This window comes from Neomonachus schauinslandi, chromosome 11 (assembly GCF_002201575.2).
Source record: "Neomonachus schauinslandi chromosome 11, ASM220157v2, whole genome shotgun sequence".
NCBI classification, from domain to species: domain Eukaryota; kingdom Metazoa; phylum Chordata; class Mammalia; order Carnivora; family Phocidae; genus Neomonachus; species Neomonachus schauinslandi.
Window position 1 is genome coordinate 93,660,206 of NC_058413.1, and position 13,281 is coordinate 93,673,486.

Consider the following 13,281-nt stretch of genomic DNA (forward strand, 5'->3'; position numbering starts at 1 on the left):
TGGACCCCAAAAATAATTGGTATAGGGTTAATCTGGCTTCTTTCTAGTTTCTCCTCTTTTAAGCCCCCGACTTCCATTAAGGGCCAATGAGCTAGAGAAGGAGGCTGAGGAGTCACCAAGTGGACCCGCCCCCGGAGGCAGGAGTCATTCACAGTCTCTTTAATCTGCTCACCCAGAATGGCAGCCAGAGAAAAGCCCCTCTTCCAGGCAGCCCCCACACAAGCTCTGCCACCAGGAGGTCTCGATCTCCCTACTCCTCCCTGCTCACACACCGACTAGCTCCAAGGTGTTACCTTTGTGTGACAAGATGCTCCCCCGGAAGTTCAAAGTTCTCTTCTCTTGCTTGTGGGTGTCAAATGCCCAGAAAAGGTTCACCACATAGCCATTCACCTGCCAGGAACCAAGAAACATGTTAGGGGAACAGCACACAGCCAGGGAGCATAGCAAACGCAGAAGGGACCCCTTTGCTCTTGTTCCTTTAGGCATCTCCTTTCTTAAAATGGACGGGTTGTTTCTTTTGATCTTTAGACAGGTTCCCTGTGTGCTATCATTGAATATTTAGTTATATGGCACCTACTTCTAAAAAACAAACATGAGACTGTAATATACACTACAGATGTGATGAAACAAACAAACAAAAAAACTGGTGCAGAATAAAAGGACAAGGGCCAATTCATAAAGGCAGAAAGAGGAACAACTTTAAAGAGAATTACATTATGGTAATGAAGGATACATCTTAGCTCAGGTGACCCTTGCAGTCAAGGCCAAGAGGTCAATACGAAAGGGGCCTGCTTAGCTCCCACGGTCTTAACAGGAGCAAACAGACCCAGGCCTCAGGAAACATTACCTTTTCTAAGTCCTGAGCTCATAAAAGGATTTGATCTGAAGATCTTTAAATATGGGGCGACAACAAAAAAATCAAAATGCTTTCAAGAGCAAAGACTATATAGACAGGGTTCATGGAAAGGCCATCCCTTGCAGCAACGGTCTCTGAAGCCAAGGTCAGGCCACCAAATTGTGGCTCAGTAAGTGGCACGAGGGATCCGAAGGCTGTTTGTCCCACCACAGCTTCACAGACAGGGAGGATGTGAGGAAAAACTGATAAGAAAGAAAGAACATTATGGAAGGTGAATCTCAACTTGGAAAACCACAGGCACACAGAGGCTTATGGTGGAACGGGCCCTGCAGATGGGCCGCACGGAAGGGGTGGTGGAGCCAGAAGGGGAGGATGCATAGTGGCTGTAAGTAGATATGTTTCTAAGGTATCTGACTCTCTCTCTCTCACTGTGGGAACCTCTGCCTTAGTGCTTCGCACCAGGAAATCCAATAAAGCTGAAAATTACAGGGCATACATATTCTGTTAACACCAACTCTTTATTTGCACTGTAGCTGTGAACCATTTAATTATATGGCTTAAAAAAAAAAAAAAAAAAAAAGGCACCAGGCTGAGGCAGAATAATTACATGAGAAGGACTCAAGTTGTTCTTCATGGGGGAAGGAATCAACCTAGTCCTGGTATTTTGGTTTTACTGGACCGAGTCATTCACTCTTCTTCCTCGTACTGTCCCAGGCCACAGCGGTTCCATCACAAGAAGAGCCCCACCCAACTGCCAGTTTGAAATCCCAATGTTACCTTGATGTCACTCTCCATGGTCAGGGTGAAGCTCAGAGAATTCTCACTGTAGCTGTCGATGTGGATATCTGGTGGTGGGATCACTAAAAACAAAAAAAAGGAATTCAAAAAGAGAAACCACGTGATGAAAAGTGAGGAAGGCAGGACTTCACAGCTTTCAACTCAACAAAGCGATTTTTTAGTGCAGGAGGAAAGGGCAGGTCTTTGGCTGTTCTCACTTGTCTCTTTTACTGCCATTGTCCTAAAGCTGAGGGTGGATCACACAACTATCTTGGCTCCATCAGCTATCCTGGCAACTGGGTCGAGCAGAAAAGTTCCATGATGTAAATGCCCCCAAACAGCCCAGCGCAGCCTGCTTCTGAAAAGTGCATGCATTCCAGTGGGCACCACCTCTCCTGGCACTAACCAAGTCCCAGAGGCCTCACGTCCTCCTCGAAGGTTGAGGGCACGATAAATCGGAGGGCATACATTGTAAATACCCGTGTGGCAAAATGGAAAGAACGTGGCCTCTGGAATCTGGCAAACTTGAGTTCAAATTCCCATTTGGACACTTAGACAACGGTTCAAGTTACTTATCTTCGTACTAATGTTAACTCAACCAACGTTCCCTTTCTTTCCGTTTCCAATTAAGTCTTACCTATGACAGACTAAGGAGCTGGTAAGTCATTGGCATGGGCACGATGAAAGGGGCAGAGAGAAAAGACCCCTCTCCATTCAAGTGATGAGAGCATGGTGCTTACCATTCAGAAGGTCTGCCCGTAAGATGGCGGACCATGCTCTGCCAGCCATAATCCAAAGGGCTCAGTAGGATAACTGCTATCGGAAGACAGTATTTAAATGACAACTTGTATACTGGGCTGTTTAGCACGTCGCCTTCTTATATAGGCAAGGCAAGAGACACTCGAAGAAGTGGGTAAGATTTGGTGGCCAAAGAGATAAACCAAAATCTAGAGGAGTCCCTCCAGATGATCAACCATGTAATAAGAGTGGGTGTGAGGAAGTAAAAAGGATATTAGGAGTTTCAGGTCACCAACTCTGAGCAAAATAGTGCAGATGCTGCCATAAAGCCAACCTGAGGTATAACCGTGGTGACTGGGGATATAGGTCACAATCCTTCCCAAAGCCAGTCTCCTTAGCTACAAAATGAGCACAAGAATACTTATAGGACTGGTAAGGATTAAGGGAGATCGATTCACATAAAACAATAAGCACGGTGCTTAGTACATAAGCGCTCAATACATGGTTGCTTCTTCTCATTATTAATCCCCCGCATCCGCTCATGAACGTGGTGCTCTGGCGGACACCATTGCTGCGTGTGTCCTCTGCATGACATCATGGTGACACAGCCTCACAGACAGACCACAACTCGTACTTTCTGACTCCACACACCGTGGCCTCCTGTATGGGTCCTAACCAACACCTGTATGAAGAGCTGAGGCTCACCATCAAAATCAGACGAAAGAACTGTAAGAGACTTTCCAAGGCAGGTGTGATTTGTGCTCAGGGAATTCAAGGTACGTGTACGTGTCTTATTGCTGACCTTCCAGTGTCCCTTCTTTTCAGTACGTATGTTTTGATCGATTTTGTAGAGGGAAATGACAAACCCATCAAAACTCTAGGCGAGTGTGCACTCGATACGCTTTTTCTAATTACCGCCAAGCACCCTGTTACAAAGATCAGCTGGCCTCCTGCCCTGATCTCAATGAGCCCAAATTTTACAGTGACTCTCCGTAACCTACAGCCCATCTCTCGCAGGCTCAGGTTAAGGTAAAACCCTCCAACCACACTCCATGAGAACACTCCTGTCCAGAAACGAAAGCCACAGGTGCCAAGGCTAAGTTCTGGAAACCACTGGGGAACAGGAGCCATAGTTGGTCTCCCCAAGTGTGCCAGAAGCCTTCCTTTTAATTGCTTTAATTCACGCCTTTGTCACCGGCTTCCTCCTCGACACCAGTGAGAGAGCGGAGGAAACCAGACGGGACCCCGGCCCTCGCAAGGCACACATGCCAGCAGGACGGTGCATGGGAGCAGGCATCTCAGCCCAGGGCAGGCAGGGCAGCCTGGCAGTTAGAGATACAGGCTTTGGAGTCGGGAGGATCAGGCTCCTATCCCAGCTCTCTGCCGTTTACTGACTGTGCAGGAAGTGACTTAACTGCTTTCTAGTTCCTCATCTGTTCTTACAGATTTTGTTTGGAGGGTGCTAAGGGTTCGATGAGATGGGCCGATGTATACAAAGCACTAGAAACTACCACCTCGGCATCGTTTGTCAGTGCCACTGGGGAAGTTACAAGTGTCAGCATGGCGCTCTTACAAACGCCATCCACGGACACGTACAAAATCATCCGTATCTGCTGCGAGAAGGAACGAGTCCTTTTATTTTGGATATCGCACGTGAGCACAAGAGCTGGGCATGACGGCCTCTGGAAATCCCTTTGTATGTCTGCACCATAAGAACTGCGTGGCTCTGGGGGGAGAAGTGCCTTCGACAGCCCCCAGAGAAACTCCGTATCTAAAGCACTACGGAAACCCCTGGAGATGCGTGCATGTTGGCAGGGGGGAAGGAAGTCGTGTGAAGTTTTCTCATCTATGCTTCTCCGTCTCCCAGTCATGCTGAAAGTCATTTCCAAAGGGTTTCTATCTTCTCTCAATCTGCAAATGTTGGGATCATTTACCTTTTCCTTTGACGGTGGTAATGGATTTAGAATCGCTCCAGTTTCCTACTCCACGGCTTGTCACTGCAGCCACCTTGTCAAATCAGAGTGTGAATTAGTATAAAATAAAGGCAATGTGCCATACAGTGAGGGTTCCGAAGGAGCTACGGGGCCGAGACTCTGGCAGTGAGGGTGGAAAATAGTCTATGCAGGGGGATCCCAGACACGCAGAGGCCCCAGCAACTGCAACAACGGGGGGCGGGGGGGAGGAGAAAACAGGTGGGATCTGGGCAAAGGGAGCTGTGACAGTGCAGGCATGATGGATTTCTGTTGATTGACAGGTCTCAGGTTCTTCTATAGGGTGGGGGACGGGGCATATGTGCACCTGTGGGTCCATACAGACATAAACATACGTGTATATGAAAAAGGGGACTGAGAAAATCATCGGTGTCAGGGAGTCTGGGTGCACAGTTAATGGTCCCAACAAACATGTTCTGCACAAAATCGGTCTCTTTTCTGCTAAAGGTATTGATAGCATGTTGCCTAAGATCCCTACGATAGGGGCTTCTAAATGCCGCTTACCATAGCTCTGCAACACCCTGCAGCTAAGGAGAAGCAGAAACGTGGCAAGTGCAAGAGTAAAGCAGCTGGAACGCTAGCAGAAAATCTGGGTTAAAAGCAGGTAAAGCTGCATTACCATAAATTCTTGGTTATCTGAGGGAAATCTGATTTCAAGTTCTCTGTGGCACTGGTTTAAGAGACTGCAGTGATGATGACCTCCCAGAGCAAGGGGTTAGGCTTTTAGCAGACTACTAGTAAGTATCTCATAAAGGTAAGCACGGAGTTCTTGTGTTCTGAGACTGCCCAGATGGCTGAAATGGGGGCTGATACTCACTCTGACAGTATATGGAGCGTTGACCAGTAAATTCTTTATTTCAGTAAAGTTACTAGCAGCCCTCTGGGAGGCCCACATCTTGGAACCACTCCTGCTGTATTCCACCTAAAGTGAAAAGAAGAAATTATTAGTAAGGTAACCAATGGTCTGGGACATCCTGATACCTTACAAGGAGGCAGGGAGAGAGAGGGAGGTGAGATGCCAAGTGTTCTAATGGGTGGAACACGATTTACCCAGCTACATCAAATCAAGACCTAGCCATTCAGAACACGTTTCTGCTCTGGCAGACCCAGAAATCTATTCACAGAGACACACAAGGCGCGCCGCTCCTAGAAGTTACTTACAATGTACTCTCGGATGAGGCCATGGGTGTGGGTGGGAGGAAACCAGTGGGCCACAATCACACCTTCCTCTTCCCTGTGGAGTGACAGCTGGAGATTTTGAGGGGCGTCTGGCACTAGAAAAGAGTCAGCTCAGGGTTAAAACCCATCTGCATACTGGTAAAGGAGAGGAACTTTCCTGAGATTGAAACAAAGACTAGAAAGAATCCAGAGCCAGCACTGGGACCTATCCACCAATAAAGGCTGTAGGCTTGTATGCCCGCAACCTGCCTGCACCCTGCCCGCAGCCTGCCCACACCCTGCCTCAGGGTCACATGGGGTGTGCTGTGTACTTCCTCCGGAAACTATTTCAATTCTCCCTTGCAGGCCTTGGATGACCGTCTGACACCCCTGGGCTCTACTAAACAAGTGTTAACAAAATCATAACACACAGGTGTCAGTGAGTTTTGCTGTGCTTCACACCTCCGTGCTTTCTCCAGGCTCCCCCTGTAGCTATCCTGCCCTTGTGCTGGAAGCAACCAAGGAGTTTCAAGGAGCTTCAAGGAGCCCTGGTTCCTTTTTATGAAGAATGGCACAGAAGCCTCGATCTTAGTGACAGGTGTGCTCACTGCTATGGAAGTGTCATCTGTCTGGGCCTTCCCAGCTGACAGAGCAATTTATGTGATTTATGTGATTATGATATTTATGTGATACCAGCCTGCCTGTGGACACGTATCTGTAACTATTTTATACGTGAGCATCTGAACGTACATCAAGATCAACAGGAGTTCATACAGAGGTCTCCAACCGTAACCCAAATGTAAGCACGGGCCCTCACAAACGCAAAGTTCACAAGACCCTGGGGACGAAGATCACTGGAATAAGCATGGAGTCACCTGACGTCAGCTACCGTGAGAGGCGAGGAAGCAGGGAATTCTCTAGGACATGTGAGTTCCGGTAAATCTCTTGAAAACGGAGCCTTAGTACTCCTGACACGCCTCATATTTTAACAATGATTATCTCACAAATACCGAGTACTAGGAGATTGAAGGTAGAGACAGGAGCTAGAGAAGCTACGCAAAAGGCGGCCGTGTTGGGCACGATCTGAAGTTAACTTCCGAAGGTAGCAAAACACCACGTGACCTAATAAGGAGAATACGTGCTCAACAGCTCAGGCAGGACCATCAAGCTTTGCCACAAATCTTCTGTATATATGCGGCCCATGTCATTAGGTTCCCACACTCCTGAGTGTCCTTGGGAAACTCTCTGCAAATCCCACAGTAGGTCTTGGACACACCATAAACGGAAACTAGAATACTTACGTCCTTCTGGTGTCCGCAGAGTCACGAAGTCGTTGGTGTTGTGCACTTTGCTGAGACACTGGACCTGCACTTTGACCTGATACGTGGTGTCTGGCTTCAAGACTTTTAATATGGTGTTGGTTTTATTGCTGTGTGTCTCCACGGTCTTCCAGATGCCCTCTCCGACCACCCTGGCCAGAAGAAGAAAGATATGGTCACATCAGAGCAGTGTGGGGTCGCAGAGGACGCTGGGCTCGGCTAATGAAGAGCCGCTCTGCTCTGTGTACACCACAAGAGTTTGCAGAACGTCCAGTGCTGGTGAGAACACTGTTTTCTTCTCTCACGGCAAAGATGGGACCCACCTGTAGTAGACGTTATAGACACAACCAGCAGAGGGCATTTTCTTGGGCCGCGTCCAGGTCAACGTTACGTCCCCAGAGAAGTCGGCCGTCCACTGAAGATTCTGTACTTTGTATACAGTTAGTTCATCTAGAGAGATGAAGGGGGAAAGGGAAAGAAAGTGGTATCTCACAAATCCTTGTGTTTCAAAGGACCCAAGAGGTCCCTTGATGTTTAAGCAGACCTACCAGGATCTAGATTGTCAGGCCACGGCCAGCCTCTTAAGACATCACAGAAAAAAAAGAGTTCAAGCCTTCCTATATGACCTTGCCTAGGGTCTCCTAAATTTCCAGTCACGGTATTTTCCTTGCATTTCGCCTCCTTGTCTACACGGAGGTAAGCCTGTTTCTCAAGAGAGAATTCTACAGGTCCAGGGACAATGTCCTAGCAGGATCCGTTACTGCAACAGACCGAATGTGTGTGTCCCTCCAAATTCATATGCTGAAACCCAATCCCCAACGTGATGGGATCAGGAAGCGGGGCTGTTGGGAGGTGATCAGGTCCTAAGGATGGAGTCCTCAGGAGATGAGATGAGCGACCCCAGAGAGCTCCCTCACCCCTTCCATCATGTGAGGACACAGGGAAGACGGCCGTCTATGAACCGGGAAGCGGGCCCTCACCAGACGTGGCATCTGCTGGTGCTCTGATCCGGGCTTCCAGCCTCCAGAACTGAGAGAAGTAAGTTTCTGTTGTTTAGAAGCCCTTCAGGCTGTGATGTTCTGTTAATGGCAGCCCAAAAAGACTAGGACAATTACTAAAGGCGCTCCAGACAGAAGGACTGCATCCACCCCGCCATGAAGCCTGAGGCTCTGGGAGCATGGTGCACCCGCACGAGGCGGGACAAGCCTCCCTCCACCGGGCGCTCCAAAACCGGGCAAAAGGCGGTTTCCCCTTCAGGCTGAGGAAAGGCTCACAAGGCTCCCGGCAGAGTGCCCGCGGCGGGTGGAGGCTGAGCCCAGGGCCCAAGGGCTGGCACTCACCGCTGCAGGCCCTCTCGTCGCTCTCGTCCGAGCAGTCCAGGAAGCCATCACAGCGCTCCGAGAGCACGATGCACGCCTCACCGTCCTCACACTTGAACTCCCTGCTCATGCAGGTCAAGGTGCTGTGTGTGGCTGCAACACAGGGGAGGGCACGTTGTGCTAACAGCAGATCGTGTTTAGGAAAAGTGGTCTGCGCTAATTAGCTTCTGATTCAAAACACGCCTCTGGAACAAGGACTAATAACCCCCACGGTGGCACTGGGATGCCTCCTTATCTGACATGAACAACAGGAATCTGCCTCCCGGAAGAGGAAGAGCTTTGGGGTCAAACGATCTAGAGTGAGTGCAATAATTTACAGGCTCCACAGTGAGTCACTGGAATTGGCCAGGGTTCAAAACTTCTGTTCTAGAATGAGAACAAGGAATCTTGTTTTCTCTCTGAGACACCGCATCTGCTTCTGAAAACCACACTTTGAGATGCAGGTAGAAAAAGTGGATAATGTTCTCACGAGAGAATCAGCACGGTCAACAGGAATGGATAATGGATCCAGAATTATGTTCCTAGAGACAAAAAGATACAGGGGGTTGGGGTGGGGTGGAAAGTTTTAACAACTATCCTCAATCGGCGAGTGCTCACATGAATGACGAATTAAGACTGTGCATGTCGCTAGTGTGGATGTACAGACTTCAATTAAATATACTTTTAAAAAGAGCTCTCTATTATAGTAATTGTCATTGAAAGAAAGGAAATGTGAGGCTTTTTACAAACTACAATCCCCCATCTCCTGGAAAATCATTGTATTATAGAGCTCTGTGACATGCTGAGCTGAAACTGGTTTGCCTTGGGGAGGTTGGAAGGGGGGGCTTGGTTATAAATAAAACTGCACTAGAGAATTTAGAAAACGTTGGAGACCCACTAGTATAAGAAACCCAAGATGGAATTCATCCTTCTATCTATCCATCCACCTAACCACCCATTCACCCACTTACCCATCCAGTTCAACCAGCCACCCAGTATCCACCCACCCACCCATCTAGACACCCATCCATCCATCCATCTACCCCTTCATTTATCCATCTACCCATCCATTCATCCACTCATCCACCCATCCATCTACCCCTCCATCTATCCATCCACCCATCTTCCCAACCATCTACAGAACCAGTGAATATTCATGGAGGGCCTACCATGAATCAGGTACTATTCAAGATGCTAAGAATATGGTGATGTGTACAACAAAGGACCTACCCTCACAGAGCTTACTTTCTATTGAGAGAAACAGCAAAAAAGTAAGCAAATCACTCTGTGGTTTTAGATAGTGATTAAAAACTACAAAGAAACATGAAAAGAGAAACAGTAACAGAATGATCGACAGGGGTCATGTCATGCAGAATAGTCTAGGAGAAACTCTATGAAGGGCATTGTTTTAGAAAATACCAAGATCCCCCTCCCAGAATTATTCCATGTGGTAAAATATATCCAAACAACAGGTGAGTCGTAAAGCTGGTGGGTGTTTGAGGTTTCTTTATGAAACATGTCTCAACGTTTTTTAAAGTGGGAAAACATAGGTTTTAGAAATAGAGAATACGGGGGGCGCCCGGGTGGGTCAGTTGTTAAGCGTCTGCCTTCGGCTCAGGTCATAATCCCAGGGTCCTGGGATCGAGTCCCACATCAGGCTCCTTGCTCGGCAGGAAGCCTGCTTCTCCCTCTCCCACTCCCCCCGTTTATGTTCCTGTTCTCGCTATCTCTCTGTCAAATAAAATCTTAAAAAAAAAAAAAAGAAATAGAGAATACGGTTGTTATTAATCTCTGAAAATCCTTAAGCTGATAATTAAACAGATGATTAATTGGCACTTGGAAGAGAATGTGGCAGCCTTCAGGGGCCAGTTTCTCCAAGAAGAATCTTGTCATGTTAATCTCATTTCCTTTTTTGATAGGGCTCTCAGATTAATGGATTGAGGAAGATTGGAAATAGAGCACATCTTGATTTTAAGACCCTTAACCAGACAACATCCTTATGAATAAGGCTGATTTGGAACAGGTAAAAGAAACTTATTTAAAGAATGCCAATTAATGAATTAATCTCACCCAGGAGGAAGGTCCTATTTCATTTCCTCTGTTAATTATTTTCAATGTTCATCTTACTGTGCAGTTACTTATTTGGCTGAAATGTTCCTATTATGATTTTGGGCAGTATGGGATCAATCTGCCCTGTTATCTTGATGTCCCAAAGATCCATTTGAATTTTACCCTATCCCTCGTTTCCCTCTGTTATTTCAGAGTATTCCACTATAAGAACTTTGAAAGTGGCATGATGAAAAGGTCACAACCTTGCGCAAAAAAACAAAAACAAAACAACAACAACAAAAAACTAAATAAATATCCCAGTCTGGTACTGACAAGGTGATCTCTGAAGCTGATTCTCCTATCTCTAAAATGGAGATAATCCCAAAATCGCAAGGTTATTATGAGAAATGAAGCAGGAGTAATGAGGTCTCCTGCTCTCCAGAAATCCTCCCGAGTGGTGAATTCCTCTGAGACTACTCACGACAGTTGGCCTCGTCCTGGCCGTCCTGGCAATCTTGGTGGCCGTCACAGCGCTTCCAGTTGGGGATACACTTCTTTGGCTGGCGACACTCAAATTCAAATCGGTCACAGTGCCCGTGGTGAGTGGGAATGGAGACAGCCGTGACATTTGCTGGAAGAAAAAGTTTTGAAAATTCACTTTTTTTTTTTTTTAAAGATTTTATTTATTTGACAGAGAGAGACACAGCAAGAGAGGGAACACAAGCAGGGAGAGTGGGAGAGGGAGAGGGAGAAGCAGGTCTCCTGCCAAGCAGGGAACCCGATGCGGGGCTCGATCCCAGGACCCTGGGATCATGACTGAAAATTCACTTTTTGAGTACTGAGGGAGCTGGTCAGCAAGAGCAACCAACTCAACCTGGTAGGAAATTCAGGAAATTATGGTGCATTTGGAATGACAACAGGGGCCTGGAGACAAATGTAAGCTCTGGATAGGGAAGACAGATCAACAGGACACAGCCATCTAATCTTGGAAGCTGGAACACAGACAGCGGTAAGTGACTCAGGGGACCAGAGAAGGCTGTAGCCCATCCTAAATTGTCACTGCAGAAAGCAAAGAACCCACAAGATCAACATCACAGAATCTTCAAAAAGCTGAAAAATGGTATCTGTGAACAGAGAAGAGGAATAAAGGCAGTAAGGGAAGAGACCGAAGAATGTTTGAGCAGCAGCAAGATTCCCTACGTGCCCTGCCCCTACCAGCCCCATGCAACCCTGGACGTCACCCCCCCCAGAAGCCTGGAGGATTGTTACGTGGAGGGTAAAAAGGGCTGGTTAGAAGGGCCTAGTGAAGAGCAAGAATGCCATACTGAAGAGAGGGGGTTAAACCCTCAGATTGCTGAACGCGAGGACCCTGGTCCCCATCCTCATAAGCCCTGGCAGGAACACCTTTATTCCCTAGGCAAGAGATTGTAAAAATCTCAAGGGAAATCGACCAACCTCGGGAACAAATTCTCAAGCAACCCAGATCAAAAGTTCCCCACCAAACAGCCCCACCATGAAACTCAAAGCTGACAAGCCTACCTGTGTGCAGAATCTCTTGCATTTTTGTCCCCACCCTTAAACACAAGTAAGCAACCCAGGATTATTTGGGGAAAAACCTTTGACATGAAAGACAGAAGCGAGTACAGACCCCTCCCCTGCAAAAAAAGAACATTTGGAGGAAAGAGAGACTCTGTAAGAATAAAACCTCAAACATAAATATCCTCAATATGCTCAGAACATAAGAATATCTATTTCTGCATGAAAAAAGGACAGGATGCCATGCAAAAGGAAGAGTACAAGAAATTTCAAAGGTAACTGTAATGGAAAACTCAGGAGCAGAGCTGGTAGAGCTGAATCTTCCAGAAAATAGAGGGGGGAAAAAAGGGGGGAGATCAATTAAAAAATAGAAAGGTGACAGGATCACATCAGTAGATCTAATGTATGAATGACAAGAGTTTCAGGAAGAAAGAGAAAACAGAAAAGATTAATGGAATAATTCAAGAAAAATTCCCCAAACTCAAATACCTAAGTTTTCGGAATGAAAGAGGCTATCAGTGTCCATCCACCACACTGGATGGAAAGGGACCCAGATCAAAAGCACAGCGTTGTGAAATTTCAAAACACTGGAGCCAAAGGGTACACCCTACACACTTCCAGAGAGTAAAAACACGTGACATGCAAAAGATCACAATCAAAATGGCTTTGGATTTCCCAGGAGCTGCTCAGTGACAGGAGCAATCCCTTCAAAATTCTGAAGAATTACTGACAACCAAGAATTCCAAACCCAGACCAACAACTACCACTCACATATGAAGACAGAAGAAAAACACTTTCAGAGAAGCAAGACCTCAACGATGCCTCCCACGTTCTGTTTCCCAGGGAACCTTCTGGAAAATGTGCTCTACAAAAAAAATGGGATTAAACTTAAAAAAAAAGAGAGAGAGATAAAAGAGAGAGAGGGAAATGAAGAATGAGGGAGAGAAATCTGGAATATAGCAAACAGGATCTCGGGGCGCCTGGGTGGCTCAGTCAGTTAAGCGGCTACCTTCGGCTCAGGTCATGATCCCAGAGTCCTGGGATCAGGCCCCACATCGGGCTCCCTGCTCCGCGGGAAGCCTGCTTCTCCCTCTGCCACTCCCCCTGCTTGTGTTCCCTCTCTCGCTGTGTCTCTCTGTCAAATAAATAAAATCTTTAAAAAAAAAAAAAAAGAAAGAAAACAGGATCTCCAAAATGAGAGAAGTCAAACAAGTCCTTAGAATGGAGAAGCCACATCCCGGGAGACCCGTGTGGCCCAGGCACAGAGAGTGACAAGCACAAACCCCAAGCAGCAAACTCAGAAGACAAACACGTTGAAGGCTGTCTTCTCTGTGTCCTTGGCCTCTGCACCACCTTGTCACTGGACAAAACTACAGGAGGGTGCACTTCAACAATACAAGGGAGCAAACCAAGAAAAGCAAGACACAAGACCCAGGAAACAGCGACTCTAAACCAAGAGAAAGGCAAAAGGAGTCCCAAGGAGGGCAGTGAAGGCCCGA

General features: G+C 47.1%; 1 protein-coding gene across 1 annotated transcript in view; it reads right to left on the reverse strand.

Annotated features, from left to right (window-relative positions):
• Window positions 1-13,281, reverse strand: part of SORL1 (sortilin related receptor 1) — a 148,640-nt gene that overhangs the window by 15,481 nt on the left and 119,878 nt on the right. Inside the window, exons 32-40 of the mRNA XM_021696254.1 lie at window positions 10,728-10,877; window positions 8,180-8,311; window positions 7,163-7,289; window positions 6,822-6,991; window positions 5,524-5,636; window positions 5,180-5,284; window positions 4,306-4,378; window positions 1,634-1,716; window positions 294-390 (exon numbers count right to left, since the gene is read on the reverse strand). Of these exons, the coding sequence (XP_021551929.1) occupies window positions 294-390; window positions 1,634-1,716; window positions 4,306-4,378; window positions 5,180-5,284; window positions 5,524-5,636; window positions 6,822-6,991; window positions 7,163-7,289; window positions 8,180-8,311; window positions 10,728-10,877 (1,050 nt within the window). The remainder of the gene's footprint in view (window positions 1-293; window positions 391-1,633; window positions 1,717-4,305; window positions 4,379-5,179; window positions 5,285-5,523; window positions 5,637-6,821; window positions 6,992-7,162; window positions 7,290-8,179; window positions 8,312-10,727; window positions 10,878-13,281) is intronic.